Below are 19,181 nucleotides of genomic sequence, written 5' to 3'. Positions count from 1 at the left end.
GGATGAGCAGCTGTGGAGTTCAGACAGGCAGGGTCTAGGGCCTCCCTGGCCTTGCCTGCCCTCTGCATGCTGCCCACAGCTTTGAAGCCGTCACCCCGAGCTATCACCGAAGTTGCTGCCACTCTTCCCACCACAGGCATGGACCCACTCGATCAGAACCCAAACTCCATTTCCTGTCCTCAATCCTTGGGATTAAACTCCGCACACTTGGGTTTCTGTCTAGAGTCCTCTCTTTGTAACCCCACAGCTCCTGTGAAGCCATAAGCCCCCTGCCATACTGTGTAACCCTAGGCTTCCACATCTGCTTTGCAGGGACCCGAGGGGTGTCTTCTGGATGAGGGGCTCAGGGCCTCAGCAGAAGCTGGGGGCATTCCCACTGGCACTCTGCCACAATCCCAGGATCTGTGTGTGTGTGTGTGTGTGTGTGTGTGTGTATGACTGGAACTCAGGGAGGGAGAAGAGAGCAAAATCTGCCACGATATTCCCCCTCCCTCTGGATGCCCTCTCCCCAGAAAGCCAGAGAAAGCAGAACAGAGGCCAGCGGGTTCTTCCCAGCTCTCTACAGGGAGCTGATCAACAGGAAGACATTCATTTGGTGCTCACTGGCCAGAATCCCCTGGGGTGTTGGCTCAGGTTACTTGGATCCTTGGAAGAAAGACCCTACACAGTTTTATAATCAGAAACTTTCAGTTTATTTTGAATAAACCACTCAACATTGAGCAGGTGACATTGCCTCAATTTTTTCTTTGAAGAAAACAAAGATATATTGTAAATTCATGAAAACACTGTGCCTTCCTTTATCTTCCATCCTTTGTAGAGCAGAAAAATTCTGCCTGATCTTTCCCATCTTCCTGATGATGTTAGCAAAGGACAGCTACTGGGGGCACAAAAGGAAGCTCTCCACAGGTCAAGGGCTGCGGGCTACAGTGTGGGCACAGAACCTCCTACAGCTCCAATGGTTGGGGCCACAGCTGGGTACAAGTGCACTACGTGGTAGCCGTGCAGTCCAAAAAATGCCCAGGGACGCCCAGGGTGTGACTTAAGGCACAGAGCTGCAACGCGGGTCCTGTGCCATGGCGGTGACATGGAAAGGACTTGGTAGAGAGGTAAAGGCTCCAGACGGCCAGGATCTTCCATGTGTCAATGCAGCATTGACACTCACCCTTAGATCCTGCAAGCAGGCATGCTTCTCCTTCAGTGAGCTCCCCACTGTTCCAATTCTCGGCTCATTTGCTGCCCTCCTACCCTGTTTGCCCACTCCACCCCACAGTCCCTCCCCTGCAGATGACAGGAAGAAACAGGACCTGGCAGGGAGAGAGGGAGCCTGTAGCCAGCTGTGTACTCCATGATCCCAAGAGTCATAGCTGTCTTCTATCTTCAAGAGTGATTCAGTTTACAGCCAACATGGTACCTGGGAAATTGCTGACCCAGGTGAAAATGTCTGAATATCAAAGAACTTCCAATATAATATTCACAGATCTCCCAAGCAACTCTCCTAGGAGGTTAAGGAGGCCCTGTGGAGTTTGGACAGCTCTGCCAGCCTCAGAGAGGCAGTCACATCACAGATGTAACTTTTAAAAGGCCCACAGGACCAAGCTCAGGACAGGGAGGACACCAGGCAAACCACCTGTTCCTTTGCACTCAACTGTGCAAAAGCTGGCCTTCTCCCCTGGCCAGCCCTTCTAGCATCATAGCTGAGACCACAAACCAAGGACTCTCCTGGCCTCAGACTTCCAGACCCCAGAGATGGTGTCCTCCAACAGCTGGACCCAGGCAAGTGGGAGAGCATCCAACCCTCCAGAGCAGCCACAGAACACACTCCAGATAACATAAAAAGCAAGGCTCCTGAGGCAGGAAGACCAGTGCCCTTGGGAGGGCCATGCGACCTCTGACCCTGAAGTTCACCAGAGAACAGTGTAGCAGAACAGTGTCAGGTTATGGACGGCCATCTGTGAACCTGGTTAGTTACACCACCGGAATAATGGCACAAAAGAAGGAACCAAGGTAAAACAAATTTATCTGGGGGATAATTCCCTTTAAAAGTAGATCTCTATCTTTAGGAGACAAATGAAACACTGTGCTGAATTCAAATCCCTGGTCTGGAGAGCTACAAGATCACCTATGCTCTGCTGTGGGCTCTGGCCTTAGTAGCCAGACCCAGGTAAACCTGGAAGAAAGATGGGCCCACAGACACACAGTGCCATCAGACAATGATACCCTGTGACAAGGCCCTTTTTTGTATTATCTCCTCACTGCAAGGTGAGGCAGGTGCACCAGACCACTAAAAGGTCTCTAAGGACCAGGCAGGAGGCATGATGTGATTCTCTGTGCTCCATTCATAGAGCCATTACATAGGCCAACTCCATTCCCCACCATCTGTCACCCACACTCTTCCCTTGGGACACCTGCTGTGGCCAAACACGAGAATCTGGAAAACAGAGACCACCCTGGGGCCCTCTTGCAGTAGACCTTCTGAGGCAGGGGGGGAGGCAGTACATGTTGCATTCTAAGTAAAATAGCTAGAGGGTAAAACACTCCATTGCCAATTTATTTTTAAAAAGGGTTTTGTGTAATTCTATGTTTTTTTTTTTATAATTATACAACCTTTGAAAATTACATAAGTTGTAATGATCTAGTACTATTAATAGTCATTCAGAAAAAACTTTCCCTCCCTCCCAACAACCATCCAGGGGGAATTAAAAGTCCTGAAAAGAGGCCAATTCAACATGGCCTCTACCCTGGTAAAAACAAAAAGCAAAAAGAGGAGAAGAAAACGGAAGTGGACTAAGAGGTGTGCGGCCAGTGTCTCTCAGGAGCGGGGCCCTGGCTGTTGCCTGGGGTTGTGAAAGGCAGAGCCTGCAGCATGCAGCGGCAGCCGGGAGGCCTCGCGGCCACATCTTCCGCACTCTGGCATGCCCTTGTCCCACCTAGGTGTCATGGAAATCCTTCAGCAGGGTTCTCCTCCGCTGCTCTGCTATGTGCATCTGGTTCTCTAAGTCCTGCAGCAGGGAAGCAAGATGGTGCTCACACAGCCCGTCCTGCGCAGGGAGCAGCCAAAGCCACGTCCACTGTGTCAGGGGCTACAAGGACTCAAAGGCACGGCCCTCCCCACCCTTCTTAGCCGCTGCTTCTGAGCTGTATGCTAACAACCCTGTCAGTTTTACAGACCAGTCCTCCTGGCCTGCAACAGAGGGACTGAGAAGAGGGCAGCACTTACCCCTCTGTCATAGCTGTCTGCGCGCTCCACTTTCCATGACAGGTTTTCGATCTCAGCCTCCAGCTGAGCCTGCTGGTATTCAAACTGTATGGGCAGAGCAGGAGGGTCAAAAGGGGAGGGGCTGCAGCCAGGGCAGGGCCTGCAGATGGAGGGGCAGATGCAGCACCTCAGGCTCGCAAGAGCTACCGACAACCCTGACACTGTCCTCAGTGAGTAAAGCTAGTTCCTGGAGCCAGAGCCAGAACCCGATCAAAAGGCTACCTGAGAAGCACAGCCAAGTGGCAATGCACATTCTCCCTCCACCCCAAAAGAAAGGGGGAGAATTTAAGCCACTGAAAAGAATGCTCCCAATATACAGGGAAACAGATGCTACAAAACCAAGTCACAATGGATTTTCACAGACATGGCATTCAGAGTCTTTCAGCTTTCCAGCTCTTCTCCAAATCAAGTCTTAAAAATAGTCAAACCATCTGACTCAAATATTATTAAAACTGGTATTTATAAGCCTGGTAAATAATGACAGCTGCAACAATAAGCAGTTATAACAATAGAATGTGACATACATAATTAACATTAAATAGATAAAATAATTTTAAAAGGTTGAAAAATGCTAACAGTGGCCATTTCTTTCTGGTGGGATTATGGATGATGCAAATGTTTTTCTATGTTTTTCAACATTTAAATAATTGTCATTTACTTTATAATTAGGGGAAACAACCCACATCTAAGATATAGAATTAAACAAAGATGGAAAAGAGTCCACTATAATTTAGGGACATGCATGCTGGACATCGTCCTGTGCAAGGATGCTGGCCTTCCAAGTGGCCACAGAACTTAGTCGGTTAAGCGTCCGGCTTCGGCTCAGGTTATGATCTCACAGTTCATGGGTTCAAGCCCTGTGTTGGGCTCTGTGCTGACAGCTAGCTCAGAGCCTGGAGGCTGTTTTGGATTCTGGATCTCCCTCTCTCTCACTCTCCCCTGCTCACGCTGTCTCTCTCTCTCTCTCTCTCTCTCTCTCAGAAAAAACAAAACAACAACACATTAAAAAAATAGAAATACAGCCGTTCAGGGGCTTTGACATATCTATCTTCCTATTACACAGAATGCCTATTTAGAGATGCCTAGAGGAGAACGAGCTTAAAAAAAAATGACAGTTTTTAGGGGATGAATCACTGGAATCTACTCCTGAAATCATTATTGCACTATATTGCACTAACTTGGATATAAACAAATAAATAGATTAAATATTTTTTGAAAATGACAGTTTTGTTCTGCCCTCCCAATAGCCAGGGTCTGGTGCCCACTCTCCTAGAAAGTGCTGGTCGACAAGGGCATCTATGAAGCTAAGAGGGCAGAGCAGAGGACTGCCTGGCCTTACCAGTTTCTTCCTGGGTCCAGACTCCATGTAGTACGCGTAGGGGTAAGTGTACTGCAGGGTATATCGGCACTGCAACAGGAGAGAGAGAAGGTACCTGTGAACCTAACCCACATGCATCTCAGGCAGCTCCCACAATTCTTACCCTACTATGCGAGTTAGCCTGGCCCTATAGGTATGGGTCCAAAAGAAATGAGGCCAAGCTAAATCACGGATGAACTGGGGGATAACACGGGAAAAGCTGAAACAAAAATGGCCAGAGAACACCAACAGTTCCTTTTTCAAACTGGGATTTATTACCAGCAGCTGCCTCAATGGCTCTTCCCTCGAGTCGGACATCAGAGTCCACACACACAATCTCTTTGCTCCCTCTGAGTGATGCATGGATGGGACAAAAGTAGAAAAGGGCTCGACCTCTCCCTAAGGAGAACTAGAAAAGGGCTCACAGGTACGTCCCTGGGGTAGCAGCAATAGAATTTTCTTCTTGGAAATGCCCTCTGCTGCCTACAGCAGGCTGGGTCCTCAGTGGACACAGCCCAAGGAAACGTGGGCCCATAAGCAGACTGTACAGCAGACGGTACCAAGTGCTGCACTCCCTTGCCCCACACAATGTCTCCCATCCTCAGAGGTCTGGGCCTGACAGGGACAGGCGCTGGACCAGGGATAAGAAGAGTGAGGTGGTACACACCTTGGCCAAGAGCTTGGCAGCATTCTGTAGGTACTGCCAGTCGATCCATGTCCCCAGATTATTCATGACCCTCTCCTGAATCTTCTCATGAATCCGCTGGTATGTCTGCGCCTCTAGCTGTAAGCTCTTATTGTGGTTTTCCCACTACAGGGTACAGAGAAAGGAGAAAAGAGCAGAAGTCCACACAGCAGTTAAGAATGGCTGACACCCTGGCTGGCACAGGATGGCCACAGCTTCATCTAACTTATGGGGACTCTCTTTCCTTGAGTGCAGGAGGAGGACTTCTTCAGTCCACACTACTGAGCCTGTACAGAGCCCCTGTCTGCCCGCCAGATCACCCTACCCTCTAGGGCATTAAGGCTCCAGCTCTGAGGACTAAATAAGGCTAGGTACCACCCACTGGTCTACTGTGCTTAGAAACCAAATGCACCATGCTCAGTGGACTTCTGAAGGGTCTTCCTGGGAGGAACTGCCCTCTAAATCTGACGATGGTAGAGGATGGAAAAGACTGATGGCCCCCTCACTGTCCTTTGCCGTCATTCAAAGAGCTTGTTGGTCCTGGCTGCCCTCTGGAACCTGAAAGCCACATTTATGGAGACATCACTCAGGTCCACTGCAGGAGCTCCACTCCCTGAATTCTGTGTGCACATACTAGCACATCAGTCACTGGGAATTCTACCTCAGAAGGCCAATTGGAAAAAGCCTACCCTTGAGGAGCAGTTGCAGAAGATGCCTACCCTCTCAAAGTAAAACAAGTACTTCTTAAGGGCCTCCCTGGCCTGGGCTTGCTGGCTCTGGTTGACAATGTCAGGGTTCTCCTTGTACCGACTGCATTCATAGTACTCGCTGCCGTGGGTCTTCCAATCTCCTAGACACATCCAGCAGAAGTCTGTGAAGGATGGAGAAAGAGGCATTTATAATACCTACAAGAGAAGCCCACATTCCTCCAAAGGCACAGGAAAAGCAGTGGGACAGACAGATCCTGTGATGCGAGTGGTGTGGAGTTGTCACCTGACAGGAACTTACTAAGGGTGCCTCTTTCCAGAAGGAATGTGCACCTCTCCTCCTTGTCACATCCCACTGTCCCTGTAGCTTTTCCTCGATGATATGAACAGTAGCCAGCAGAACCTCTCAGTCCCGTGAGTACATAAGCTTTGTGCCTTTTTAACCAACACAGATAGATGCTGACTGTACAAGACCACTGGTGTGCTGTGTCAATGTCACTGAGAGAAGCAGAAACTTGTCCAATGAGGCCCACCTGTTCGTCCAGAACACACATTTGCCCTCCTAACTACCTCCACCCTCACGACACCTGTCCTAAGATTTTGTACATGAAGCTGGCAATAAAGGCCTTGCCCTATTTTGTCATTTTTAAAAAAAGAACAGTTCTAGAAAACCAACAGCTACCCAATAGTTCATACTCAGAATTATGAGTCTGCTTCTACACTAGGAAGCAAAGGGGGAAAAATAAAGATCCACTATACATCCAATGATTACCGTCTCATTGGAGAGGAGCCAACCACAGTTCTGTCACATGGCGAGAACCTGATCTATATCCTGTGTCTTCTATCCTATCTCTGCCAAAGACACAGACAATGGGTAAACCCTGTTTCCCAGGATTCTAGTTGGCTCACTGACTTACCCAGAAGACCTCTTATAAAACGTGGAGGAGCCAAAACCAAACCCAGAGACCCAGAGGTTGTTCCCTTCCCTCCTCCTGGAAGCCCTTGTCAAATAGCAGCAAAACTGTGATCCCCTTAATCAGCTAGGTTGTGCTTGCTATGGACGTAAATACCTCTACCTTGCTCAGGGTTGCCTGTATAGGCAGTAGAATTATACAGCAAAGCAAAGGATGGTAGCTAACTCTGGGTGGCAAGGGATGGGGAGACGTCTTATGGGAAGGGACACACACAGGGGACTTCTTGGGTACGAGGAATGTGATGGGGTGTTCACTTTGTCATTTCTCTCTAAACCGTATGTATGTCTTATGCACTGTTCTAACAAAGTAGATGATACATGTCCCTCTCACTCAAATGCACAGGGTGGGATATCACTGAGGAAATATGCCACTACCCGTGGTCTATCTTCATTCTATACTTCATTGACTATTCCCTTCTAATACCTTGCCATGTCCACTCTGATTACAGTGGGCTCCTGGAAAAACACACAAATAGCATTAGATGGGACCCTTACAAAGAGAAACCTTCAGGCTCCCCTGGTCAGCATCAAAGCTGCTGTGTAGACTTGGGTGGACGTACTTTCTACTTGAAGGAATTTTATTTATTTGATCTTGCAGGAAGGAAAGCAAAACCAACAGGTTCTATGAAAGCTACTTCCGGTAGACAAAGGAGATCTGAAAGGCCAAATCAAAAGACCTTGTAGAAACTTTATGAAACCTCGAAGGGAGACTATTATGTTACTCCTTCCAATAAAATAGCTGCTCTAAAAGGTATCTGTAAGGTAGCACAGATAAGCCCCAGGCTACTTACCTGTCTTGTCAAAAATAAAAAGAACACCCTGAAATCTTCTTGGATGACTGAGAATCATGAGGGTCTAAGAGTCATCCCAAACTTCACTTCTGACTAGATATGCGAGATGGCAGCAGGATTATAAGAGGCACCAGAAAGTAATAAATCAAAAATCAAGAGCTGCTTTGGGTTGGTTATTGTAAGTGACTAAGGGTGCCCTTTGTTTTGTCACTTTACTACAAAAGCACTCATTATTAAACAAGCACTGGAGACCCGTGCACAAGACTATGCCACTGGGCCTTGTGCACCACACCTGGGACTCACCGTGTTTACACTTGGAGCATTGCTGTCAGAGGGAAACAGAAGAAAACATGTTAAGGGCACGTTGACCAAAGGCTCCATGGCACATATGCAAAGGGTACAGGCTTCTGCTCACCATATGATTGCAGCCTCCATTCTTCTCAATGCAGATGTTACACTTGGGACACTGAGGAGACAGAAGGGCGCCGTTAAGCTCACGCACCACCAGGCCGGTTCTAAGACAAATTACACAAAGCTCCTGGCACCCATGCCCAGTAGCTCATCGTGTGAGCCCTTCTGGGGAGGACCATCTCACTTAAATATGGCGGGTCGCTGAGGCTGGAACAGCAATTCAAGGAAATGAGGTCAGCATGTTTGGCTCTGAAATACTCCAAGCACCGGCTGAGCCCCACTAAATCTTCCACCATCTGTCTCTGCCACGAGGCTGCTCAGATTAAGCACAAGCTGAGTCAGCACAAAGCCTTCCTGCTTGGGAAGAATGCCAAGGAGCACAAGAGCTACCACACCGGACCGAGTCCTGGTCAGCTTGCTTGGATTTCCACCTCCAAAAGAGGGCAAGGAAACCAAAAGAGGGCAAGGAAACAACCCTTAAAGCTCGCTTGCTCTCATTTGAGAGATGCCACATATAGGCAGTAATGCAGAGACCAGTCTGATGCTCTGCTCTGCCATGAAGCTATGTTTAATGTCACAGTCATAACTGCGTTGTGAGTGCAGCAACTCAGCATATGACTGGCATAGGGTAGGTGCCAAGTCACCCAGGATTCAAGAGGCTGAGGGCCATGCTTTCCCATGGGAAGTTTCAGAATGAAAACTGGGCATGCCCAGGCTTGCATGAGAGCCTCAGTCTTTATTACATGTTGCTAATCAACCACCTCCCACCCAGGGCTGTTAAAACCTGGGAGGCATTAAAAAAATCTGGTTTTCTTCTAATTAGTTCCCCTATGGGTCAAACTTTTCCAGGTAGGTCAGCATTTTATTAAAATAAATGCAGCCAATTAAAATCATAGCATACTATGATAATCCGCTGCCAACTCTGCCAAGTCTGGGCAAGGGTCTGCAGCCTTCAGCAAGGGCCCTGGGGTCCTGAGTGTTCCGCTCTCAAAAGGCCAGCCTCCCAGGCGAGGCCCTAGGCAGCATTAAGGAGGGCAGATCCATGACAGGTAAGATACAGTCCTTACATCTTTAGTGTGAGCACTAATGTAGTTAGCTGTTTCGGAGTCATCTGCACATTTCGTGAGCCATTTCCGGATTGTGGCGCAGTCTGTGGGGGCGTGATACATCTGACGACACTTGAAACTTAAAACCAAAAAAGAAAAACATTCAAATAATTGTTAGGTCAGGGTCTTATGTTTTCAATTTTCCTTCTGTCCAAGCCAAGAGATACTGAATTAGAGCTTTTCAAATAAGTAAAATTACCTCTCAAGGCCTTTGGGATCTTTACTTACCCAGAATTACACTTAAATACCATATGTATTTCTCTTCAATCTAAGCACTTCGAAGATATACTCTCAATATACCCAAATAAAAACGCTTCTGTCTTAAGTATCTTGTGTGGGGTCAACCCTCTCTGAAAGGATGTCAAATTCAGAGTTCACTCAGAGGGCATGGTAAGGTGCTCTGAGACAGATAACTCAACTCAGACCTCAGGCAGAACTGAAATCCACTTTCTGAAAGCCTTGACTTAGCTCCCAGCCAGGTGTGCACAGTACGCATATCTGCCAGAACGTGTGCTGTCTGCATTCATCTGACAATGTCTGAAACTTAGAATTAGAAAAGAAAGGGGCGCCTGGGTGGCTTAGTCGGTTAAGCGTCCGACTTTCGCTTAGGTCATGATCTCGCGGTTCGTGGGTTCGGGCCCCGCGTCGGGCTCTGTGCTGACTGCCAGCTCAGAGCCTGGAGCCTGTTTCAGTCTGTGACTCCCTCTCTCTCTGCCCCTCCCCTGCTCACGCTGTCTCTCTCTCTCCTAGAAATAAATAAAACATTAAAAAAAAAAAATTAAAAAAAAAAAAGAAAAGAAAAACACTCCAATACTCACTGGGCTAGGGTTCTATATTTTAAATTTCCCTTTATCCAAGCCAACACTATGTTTGGGTAGTAAAGGCTCTCAGGTAAACAGCCTAACAAATGCCCCAGAGAAAGAAGTTCATAATGAGGGACACAAAGGGTGGAGAACAACTATGTTACTGGTTCTTAACCTCTGGTACACCACAAACTCCCTCAATGATGTCTTGAAAGGCAAGAACACAGGCACACACACATTCTCCATGTAGTTTCTCTGAAGTGCTACCATGAATCTTCCAGGGAGACATGATTAGGGACAGACACAGATGTGGACCTAAATTATGGCTCTGTTATCACCTTGCACACCTCCATTTCTTCCCCAAAAGCATACCTGTAACAGTATAAATTGCACAGAGTTGTGACAATGAAGGTAAAGTGATGAGAATAGTGTCTTTCCCATGGTAAGCCTTCAGTACACGTTAGCTATTCCTGTATCTATTGAATGGAATAAACCCCAAGTAGATGTAAACTACTTTTATGAATTACAGTGTTATAAAATTAGCCTACACAGGCGCCAACATGAAGAAAGATTCAAATGCTTAAGGCTGTTGCTTTCAAATATAGGGATTTGGGATATGAGATGATCTATGCAGGCAAATACACACATAGACACAATCTCTGTGCCATGAGTCTTAGCAACATAAACCATAGCACAGTCTCCAAAAATCTGTGCTGCCTTTTTGTCTCCAGACTGAGCATTGTCAAATATCCCATGGAACGTGAGATGCTGGGTACACATTCTGCCCACTTGAACAGAGCCACTGTTTAGGCTCAAAGACGCTGTTTTTCCCAGTCCCACCCTCACCCACAGCAACAGCAGTGGTGCTTTGGAGGAGGATAAGGCAGGATCCCAGGGCTGCTCAGCACCCACACTCACTCTTACCAGAAGACCTCGTTGCACCGATTGCACTGTACTCGGCGAGCTCTAGGCTCCTGTACCCGAATAACCATGGGGCAGTCTGCACCAGGGCACAGCTGGAGCTGATAATGACTCTGTGAACACACCAAAGGGAAACAATGAGGACATCCCCTAGTCACTGCTTCCAAATCAGACCTCCCTGAGAGCTCAAACACGTTCTGTTCTTCCAGCTGATGACTTCTATCAAAGGAATTCAGAAAGGATGCCATAAAGAACAGCATTAGATAGAAACTGAAGACCTATAACGTTTAGCTAAAACTAGGTAGCAAATCAATAGAATGACCTAAGGCTAGATTATAAAATGGAATAAAGAATTGTGTCTATGAGATGAAAGGGCACAGGCACCAGGTCTGGAAAGAAACAGAGCCCAATCAGTGGTGCATTTGAAGGTAAAATACTAAGTGATAGAAGACAGAGAAAGACAAATACCATATAATTTCACTTATCTGCAAAACCTAAAAAAAAGGAATAAAACAAAAAGGGGAAGAGAGTAATGGGATGGGTGCAATGGGTGAAGGGGGTCAATTATATGGTGACGGATGGTAACTAGACTTACTGTGGTGACCACTTTGTAACATATAAAATATTGAATTATTACATTACACACCAATTTTACCTAAAAACAAAAACTCTGAAAGGCTCAATGACCTTCACGCATGTACCAAAGGCAGCAAACAGCACAAGGAACAAGGCACTGTTTATCCTGCAGCATGTGCATGAGAAGACCTAGATCACTAGTCAATCCAGTAAGCTCAGGCACAAAAGACAAAGATGAAAACCATGCTGCATAGAAGCAGCAAGCCTGAACTGGAAGCCCAATGGAGGGGATGGACTCCAAACACTGGAATCCTGGACAAGTTTTTAAATTGCACAAGAAGCAATACCCCTTCTCTATGCTAAATCACACAGGGAACTAAATTCAAGAGCAATTCCTGAGATCTCCATGACTCATGTTCATTCCGTGACATACATACAGTAGCTTGTTAAGCACCTGGGTAGAAGGTGAATGTGCCTGACCATTCTACCAGAGAAAATCAAGGCTCAGAGAGGTAAAATTATGGGTCGAAGGCTATACAGCGAGGAAGGAAGAGACCTGGGATTCATGTTATTGTCAGTCTGACTCCAGGGCCTATGTTCTTCACTATCACTTTAGTGGTTTCTAAACTTTTAAAAAAAGCCATGGAGCTCTTTCTTCAAATTACACCAAGTAAGGGGGCACCTGGATAGCTCAGTCAATTAAGCATCCAACTTTGGCTCAGTTCACGATCTCTTGACTTTGAGCCCTGCATCGGGCTCTGTGCTGACAGCTCAGAGCCGGAACCTGCTTCGGATTCTTTGTTTCCCTCTCTCTCTGCTCTTTCCCCCGCTCATGTTCTGTCTCTCAAAAGAAAAAGAAATATTGAAAAAAAAAAAAAAAATACAGCACCTAATGGCAGCTTAGTCTACAAAGTAAGTGTGATGAGAATGGATGGGAAGTAGGCCCAGGAAGACAGAGGAGCAACAACAGGGGCTAGTCATACCTCCACATAGTCCCTAAAGAGGTAGCGCCTGTATTTATCTCTCAATTCTTCATTGGGCAGCAATGGAAACACAAAGTCCTCTGGTGTTCGGAGTGGGCAGTCCTGAGCCATGCAAGAAACTCCTGTTGAACAAAGGCAACACGATGGACAATTGCATTGCAGAAGACACAACAAAAATGTATTTCCCCAATTAGTTCGACCAACAAATTCAGATTCCATATAAGAAACCCTTGAAGCCATGGAATGCATTAAAAAAAAAAAAAAAGAGAACGAGAGAGAGAAATTAATATATTTGCAGTGATGCAACTAAAACTTCTCTGAAATTACATATGTATCACAAATAGCACCACCAAAAAAGCAGTATCATCTAAAAAAATCCTATACAGTTCTTCAGGCACCTGGCTGGCTCAGATGGTAAGGCATGCTACTCTTGATCTCGAGGACTTCAGTTAAAGCCCCAACTGGGCACAGAGTTTAATTAAAAAAGAAAAAAAACGGTGGTGATGGATGCCCAAGTTAAGCGTCTGACTTTGGCTCAGGTCATGATCTCAGTTTGCGAGTTTGAGCCCACTTTGGATCCTCTGTTTCCTCTCTCTGCCCCTCCTCCAATCACGTACAAGTGCTTGCTCTCTCAAGAAAAAACATTAAAAAAAAATCCTATAGGGTTCTTGGCTAACAATTTCATTTTGTGATGTTTAATATTATGTGTAAATGATTTCCACCCAACACAATGAGATTCTGCAGACATCATTAACATGATGCTAATTTAGATCCGATATCAAGTCATACTGTAACAAATACAGTATGCAAATCCTAGAACCAATCACCAAATCTGAATTGTGTTATGTTACCTAGATAGCAGCAATGTCTGAGTGTTTCTGAGTTATGGCTGCCATTTGGGCTATCAAGATAGGGTGGGCAGCTTAAAGGACAGTTCACACAAATGTTTACATGTATGCCCAAACAGTAGTCTTAATCATCTCATTTTGCTCAGGACTGAGAAAAACCTTGCCACTGTTCAACCTGATGTGTTTGGAAATGGAAAACAATGGTTCTGACAATAAAAACCTCAATCAGGGTCAGAGGAAAACATGCAGTTGACCTGAGTACCTAAAGCGGCAGAGTTGGAAGATAAATACTTCAGGCTAGCCTTTTACAAATTCTGTGGCAAACTCACCCACACCCACGCCGTCCTTGACAAGTACTGAGCAGTGCTGCTCCCAGCAGCTACGGCAAAACTGGTGCTGACAGGCCAGAGAAAGTAGGTTTTCCTTCCGCACAAACTGCATACACACTGCGCAGTGGTGAGGGGGGTGGGCTGTGGGAACCTGTGGAGAGGTGGAACAGAATGAGTAAAGAGGAGCCTCTAGAGCCTGGGAGGCCCCAGGGGTGCCTCATGCAGCTAGGTGGTTGGGAAGCGATACTGACCCTATATCAGGTGTTAGAGCTCCACTGCAACATGTGGGCTCTGTGGGTCCCAAGAGTTCTGAACAGAAAGCATAGATGAGGAAGACTTCCTAAAGGAGGTGGCACCTGAGCTGGGCTTGGACAATCTCTAGGATTCAGAGAGGCAGAAGAAGGCTGAAAGGAGAACTTACAGTAATTTGTAATGTCGGGCCGAAAAGCTCAGGATTTCCAAATTGCCAAGGTCCTTAGAGGTCATTCAGTTCAACTTCTGCTTTTAGAGGCTACTGGGTTCTTTTATAAACTGCCTCATTCAATGCACAGAGCTGTCTCTCAATGAGTACTACAGAGGCTCTTAGAGGCTGAGCTGAGTGTGTAAAGCTTCTAACAGCCCTATTGCAAGTCTACTTGTCAAAGACAGTGGTTTCCCCATTATTAATGCCCAAAACAGAAAATATTACCATTTTTACTAAGTCACAATTCATCCTTAACACACTGTAGGGATGTCATGTACAATTAATTTAGAGGGATGAGGAAGGCTCCTCCTAGGAAAGGAACTTTCCAGGATGTGGGCAAATAACTGCAAAGCTTGAACTCCAGAATCCATGCCATGCTACACAAACTGGCAGACAAAGACAATGTGAGGACTCCTGACCCAAGCTACAAACTGATGGAAAAGTCCACTGTGGATTTACATTAGGTTCTTCTTAGCTCACTGGGAATACAAAAACAATTTGAAGAAAAAGACTGTATTCTCATGTTTATTCAGTATGCTCTTGAAAATTTTCTCCTAATGGGGCGCCTGGGTGGCTTAGTCGGTTAAGCGTCCGACTTTCGCTTAGGTCATGATCTCGCGGTTCGTGGGTTCGGGCCCCGCGTCGGGCTCTGTGCTGACTGCCAGCTCAGAGCCTGCAGCCTGTTTCAGTCTGTGACTCCCTCTCTCTCTGACCCTCTCCTGCTCACGCTGTCTCTCTCTCTCTCTCCTAGAAATAAATAAAAAAAAAATTTAAAAAAGAAAAGAAAAGAAAAGAAAATTTTCTCCTAAGAGCTACCAAAGTGGTATTTTGAGCCCTGATTCTCCCTCTTAAAGAGTGTTTCCTTGGGGCACCAGGGTGGCTCAGTCAATTAAGTGTCTGACTTGGCTCAGGTCATGATCTCATGTTTAGCGAGTTCGAGCCCCACATCAGGCTCTGTGCTGACAGCTCAGAGGCTGGAGCCTGCTTCAGATTCTGTATCTCCCTCTCTCTCTGACCCTTCCCTGTTCATGCTCTGTCTCTCTCTCTCTCTGTTAAAACTACGCATTAAAAAAAAAAAGTGTTTCCAACATGGCCCTTATTTATTTGACAAATGTTTGTGAACACTCAAATACACAGGAAATTGCTATGCACTGTAAGATATAGTTCCTATCCTTAAAGCACACACAGTGTGGCAGGGGGGCTGAAAGGATGAGTGAGTCATTATATCACACATGCAAAGACTTCAAGACATAACTAGAGGAGTTTGGAGAGGAGAGATCACAGGAGACAGGCTTTGTGAGAGACAGCTCAATTTTGGTCTTTAAAGATGAGTTCCACTCCCACAGGCAAAGATAGGGACAGGGTCTGGACATTCCAGGTGAGGGATAACATAAGCAGAGTCAAAGAGGTATGCAATAAGCTTGGGAACACCAAGGAACCCAGCAGGAATGGAATGCAGGCTGTGTGTAAGTATAAAGAGCAAGGTGAGGCTGGAGAGGGCCACAGGACTGGCAAGGATTTATTCTTCACCCATGAGGAAACTCCTCAAACTATAATGGAAATGGAAGATTTAGACCCATGTTGGAACAAAAATCTCAGGCATGCTGTACTAGAAACAAAGCAAGATGGTTCTCAGTAACACCATAAGCCACAGCAAGAGCCATGTGTGTCAGGAGAAGCCTTGCTCAAGTGGGAGACACTCACATGTTTCGAGGGACTGGGCTGAACTCGAGCCTCAACAAGCAGCTGAGCAGAATTAGACTTGTATCTAAAAAACAAAAAGCAGAAATAAAGGGAATCAGAAAGGAAGACAAACATTTTAACCTCTGAACAAAATCAGAAGACACCAACATGTGCTACAGTTGCACTAAAGTGTCTTTGTCTCTAATTACTGTCTGACAGAACCAAGCTTCCTTTTCCATTAGTATAAATACTTTTTCCTCTTTCAATTTTTTTAGTTCTCAATTGGTATAAGAATAATAACCAGGCTTCAAAGATACCAAACTGCAAGAAAAGTACTTGTGAAATACTGTATCTGTTTTCAATCCCTTTCTGGAAATATAATTAAAATCTTTTTTTTTAATTTTATTTTTTAAGTTTTTTAAAATGTTTTATTTATTTCTGAGAGAGAGAGAGAGAACAGGGGAGGGTCAGAGAGAGAGGGAGATACAGATCTGAAACAGACTCCAGGCTCTGAGCTGGCTACCAGCACAGAGCCTGATGTGAGGCTCGAACCCATGAACTGCGAGATCATGACCTGAGCTGACATTGGACACGTAACTGACTGAGCCACCCAAGTGCCCCAATATAAATAAAATCTTAAAAAAATAAGACACGTGGGTGGCTCAGTTGGTTGAACAGCCAGCTCTTGATTTCAGCTCAGGTTTCATACCAGTTTGTGGGAAGGAGCCCTGCTTCAGGCTCTGCACTGACAGGGTGCAGACTGCCTAGGATTCTCCCTTTCCATCTCTCTCTGCCCTTTTCCTGCTTGAGGGCACTCTTTCTCTTTCAAAAATAAATAAATAAATAAATAAAAATAAACATTAAAAAAAAAAAAAAAAAAAGCAGGGGTATCTGGGTGGCTCAGTTGGTTAAGTGTCCAACTTTGGCTCAGGTCATTTTCTTGAGGTTCGTGAGTTCGAGCCCGTGTCAGGCTCTGTGCTGACAGCTCAGAGCCTGGATCCTCCTGCTTTGGACTGTCTCCCCCTCTCTCTGTTCCTCCCCTGCTTGCAATCTATCTGTCTGTCTCTCTCTCTTGGAGGGGGGGGGGGAAAGCATAAAGAAAAACTCTGACAAATTATGTTACATTTAAGAACATTAGTTCAGGGGCACCTGCATGGCTCAGTCCATTAAGCATCCAACTTTGGCTCAGGTCATGATTTCATGGTTCGTGGGTTCAAGCCCCCATTGGGCTCTGTACTGACCACTCAGAGCCTGAAGCCTGCTTCGTATTCTGTGTCTCACTCTCTGCCCCTCCTCCACTTGTTCTCTGCCTCTGTCTCTCAAAAATAAATAAATGTAGGGGTGCCTGGGTGTCTCAGTCAGTTAAATGTCCGACTTCAGCTCAGGTCACGATCTCACAGTTCGTGGGTTCGAGCCCCACGTCGGACTCTGTGCTGATAGGTAGCTCAGAGCCTGGAGCCTGTCTTCAAATTCTGTGTCTTCCTCTCTCTCTGACCCTCCCCTGCTCACGTACTCTCTCTCTCTCAAAAATAAACTGAAAAAGATAAAAAAATTTTTTAAATAAATAAATATGAAACATTTTCTGGGGGAAAGAAAAAAGCTCCGAGTTGACAGTGCAGAGCCTGCTTGCGATTCTCAGCTCTCTGTACCTCACCCCACCCTTCTCTCTCAAAATAAATAAATAAACTTAAAAAAAAAAAATATCAGTTCATCAGAACACAGCATAAAGTTAAAATCTCAGCTATATAAATAGGAGATAATTCAATACATATATAACAGGCAAAAGACTGATATTCAGAATAAAAAACAAAATATCCTACAAATCCATTTGAAAAGACAAAATAACAATTAAAAAATGGGCAAATGACAGAACAATTCATAGGAAAAAAAGCACAAATGACGATTAACAAGAAAAGATGCTCAACTTCCATAATAATCTGGGATACTGAAATTAAAAAACAATTAGATGCCATTTATATCCACCAGATCGTAAAACTTTAAGGGTGACAGTATCAAGAATGTTCATACCACTGGTGGGCGTATAATATGGTACAATCACTTTGGAAACATTTTGTCATTTAGCAAAGCTAAAGGAACACACACCCTATTGCCCAGCAACTCACTTCCTACACTCAACCCTAGAAAAATTATATGACATTAAGGGTCATGCACACAAGTTTTCAGAGTTGCATTATTTGTAACAACAAAAAAAACAAAACTCACAATCACAAATGTTTTTTGACAGGAATATGGATAGGATGTCCTAAGATGCATCTTTGTTAATTTAAAAAGTTTAAGAATACAGACAGCACGATTCCATGCCTGTAAAATTCTAAAAACATCCAAAATTAAAGGATATATAATTTAAGAATAAATAGGAAAATGATCAATACCGAACACAAGATACTGGTTGCTTTGGAGAGGAAGGAAGGAGGTGTGGCCAAGCAAGAACCGCCACCAGAAACTTCTGAATAAAGTTTCCACACTTAAATGTGTTTGCTTTATCATTCTTTCTTTTTTTTTTAAATTTTTTTTTTTAATGTTTTATTTATTTCCAGGAGAGAGAGACAGCATGAGCAGGGGAGGGTCAGAGAGAGAGGGAGTCACAGACTGAAACAGGCTCCAGGCTCTGAGCTGGCAGCCAGCACAGAGCCCGAACCCACGAACCGCGAGATCATGACCTAAGCGAAAGTCGGACGCTTAACCGACTAAGCCACCCAGGCGCCCCTATCATTCTTTAAAACCTATACATCACACACGTGTGCACATACATACATTTTGAAAAAGAAATATTTCATAATAAAATTTTTTTTTCTGGAATGAGGAATGAAATATATACATTTAAAAATAAAAACAGGGGCACCTGGGTGGCTCAGATGGTTAAGCATCTGACTTTGGCTCAGGACATGATCTCGCGGTTCGTGAGTTTGAGTCCCGCACAGGCTCTGTGCTGACACTCAGAGACTGGAGCCTGTTTCCGATTCTGTGTTTCCCTCTCTCTCTCTAACCCTCTCCTGCTCATGCTCTTTCAACAATAAATAAACATAGGAAAATTAAAAAAGTAAAAATAAATAAATAAAAACAGGGGGTGCCTAGGTGGATCAGTCAGTTAACCATCAACCTTTGGTCTGGGTCATGATCTCATGGTTCGTGAGTTCGAGGTACTAGCGCAGAGCCTACTTTTGATCCTCTGTCTTCCTTTCTATCTGACCCTCTCCAACTTGTTCTCACTTTCTCTAAAATAAACATTAAAAAAATAAAAACAGGGGTGCCTGGGTGGCTTAGTCAG

The 19,181-nt window shown here is 45.3% G+C and overlaps 1 protein-coding gene across 3 annotated transcripts in view; it reads right to left on the bottom strand.

The window, feature by feature from the left end:
* Nucleotides 1–2,527: 2,527 nt before the first annotated feature.
* ARIH2 (ariadne RBR E3 ubiquitin protein ligase 2) overlaps nucleotides 2,528–19,181 on the bottom strand; it is a 50,116-nt gene continuing 33,462 nt past the window's right edge. For all 3 annotated transcript variants that reach the window (XM_077777264.1, XM_077777265.1, XM_077777266.1), the window contains 12 exons: nucleotides 15,914–15,977; nucleotides 13,747–13,897; nucleotides 12,570–12,691; nucleotides 11,014–11,123; nucleotides 9,248–9,365; nucleotides 8,185–8,235; nucleotides 8,073–8,094; nucleotides 6,018–6,169; nucleotides 5,281–5,424; nucleotides 4,596–4,664; nucleotides 3,218–3,301; nucleotides 2,528–2,999 (listed from right to left, as the gene is read on the bottom strand). In XM_077777264.1, coding sequence (XP_077633390.1) covers nucleotides 2,928–2,999; nucleotides 3,218–3,301; nucleotides 4,596–4,664; nucleotides 5,281–5,424; nucleotides 6,018–6,169; nucleotides 8,073–8,094; nucleotides 8,185–8,235; nucleotides 9,248–9,365; nucleotides 11,014–11,123; nucleotides 12,570–12,691; nucleotides 13,747–13,897; nucleotides 15,914–15,977 — 1,159 coding nt within the window. In that variant the 3' untranslated portion in view covers nucleotides 2,528–2,927. The remainder of the gene's footprint in view (nucleotides 3,000–3,217; nucleotides 3,302–4,595; nucleotides 4,665–5,280; nucleotides 5,425–6,017; nucleotides 6,170–8,072; nucleotides 8,095–8,184; nucleotides 8,236–9,247; nucleotides 9,366–11,013; nucleotides 11,124–12,569; nucleotides 12,692–13,746; nucleotides 13,898–15,913; nucleotides 15,978–19,181) is intronic.

The sequence above is a fragment of the Crocuta crocuta genome, unplaced genomic scaffold (genome assembly GCF_008692635.1).
Source record: "Crocuta crocuta isolate KB4526 unplaced genomic scaffold, BGI_CrCroc_1.0 scaffold77, whole genome shotgun sequence".
NCBI lineage: Eukaryota > Metazoa > Chordata > Mammalia > Carnivora > Hyaenidae > Crocuta > Crocuta crocuta.
This window is presented reverse-complemented; position numbering and strand designations above follow the sequence as displayed.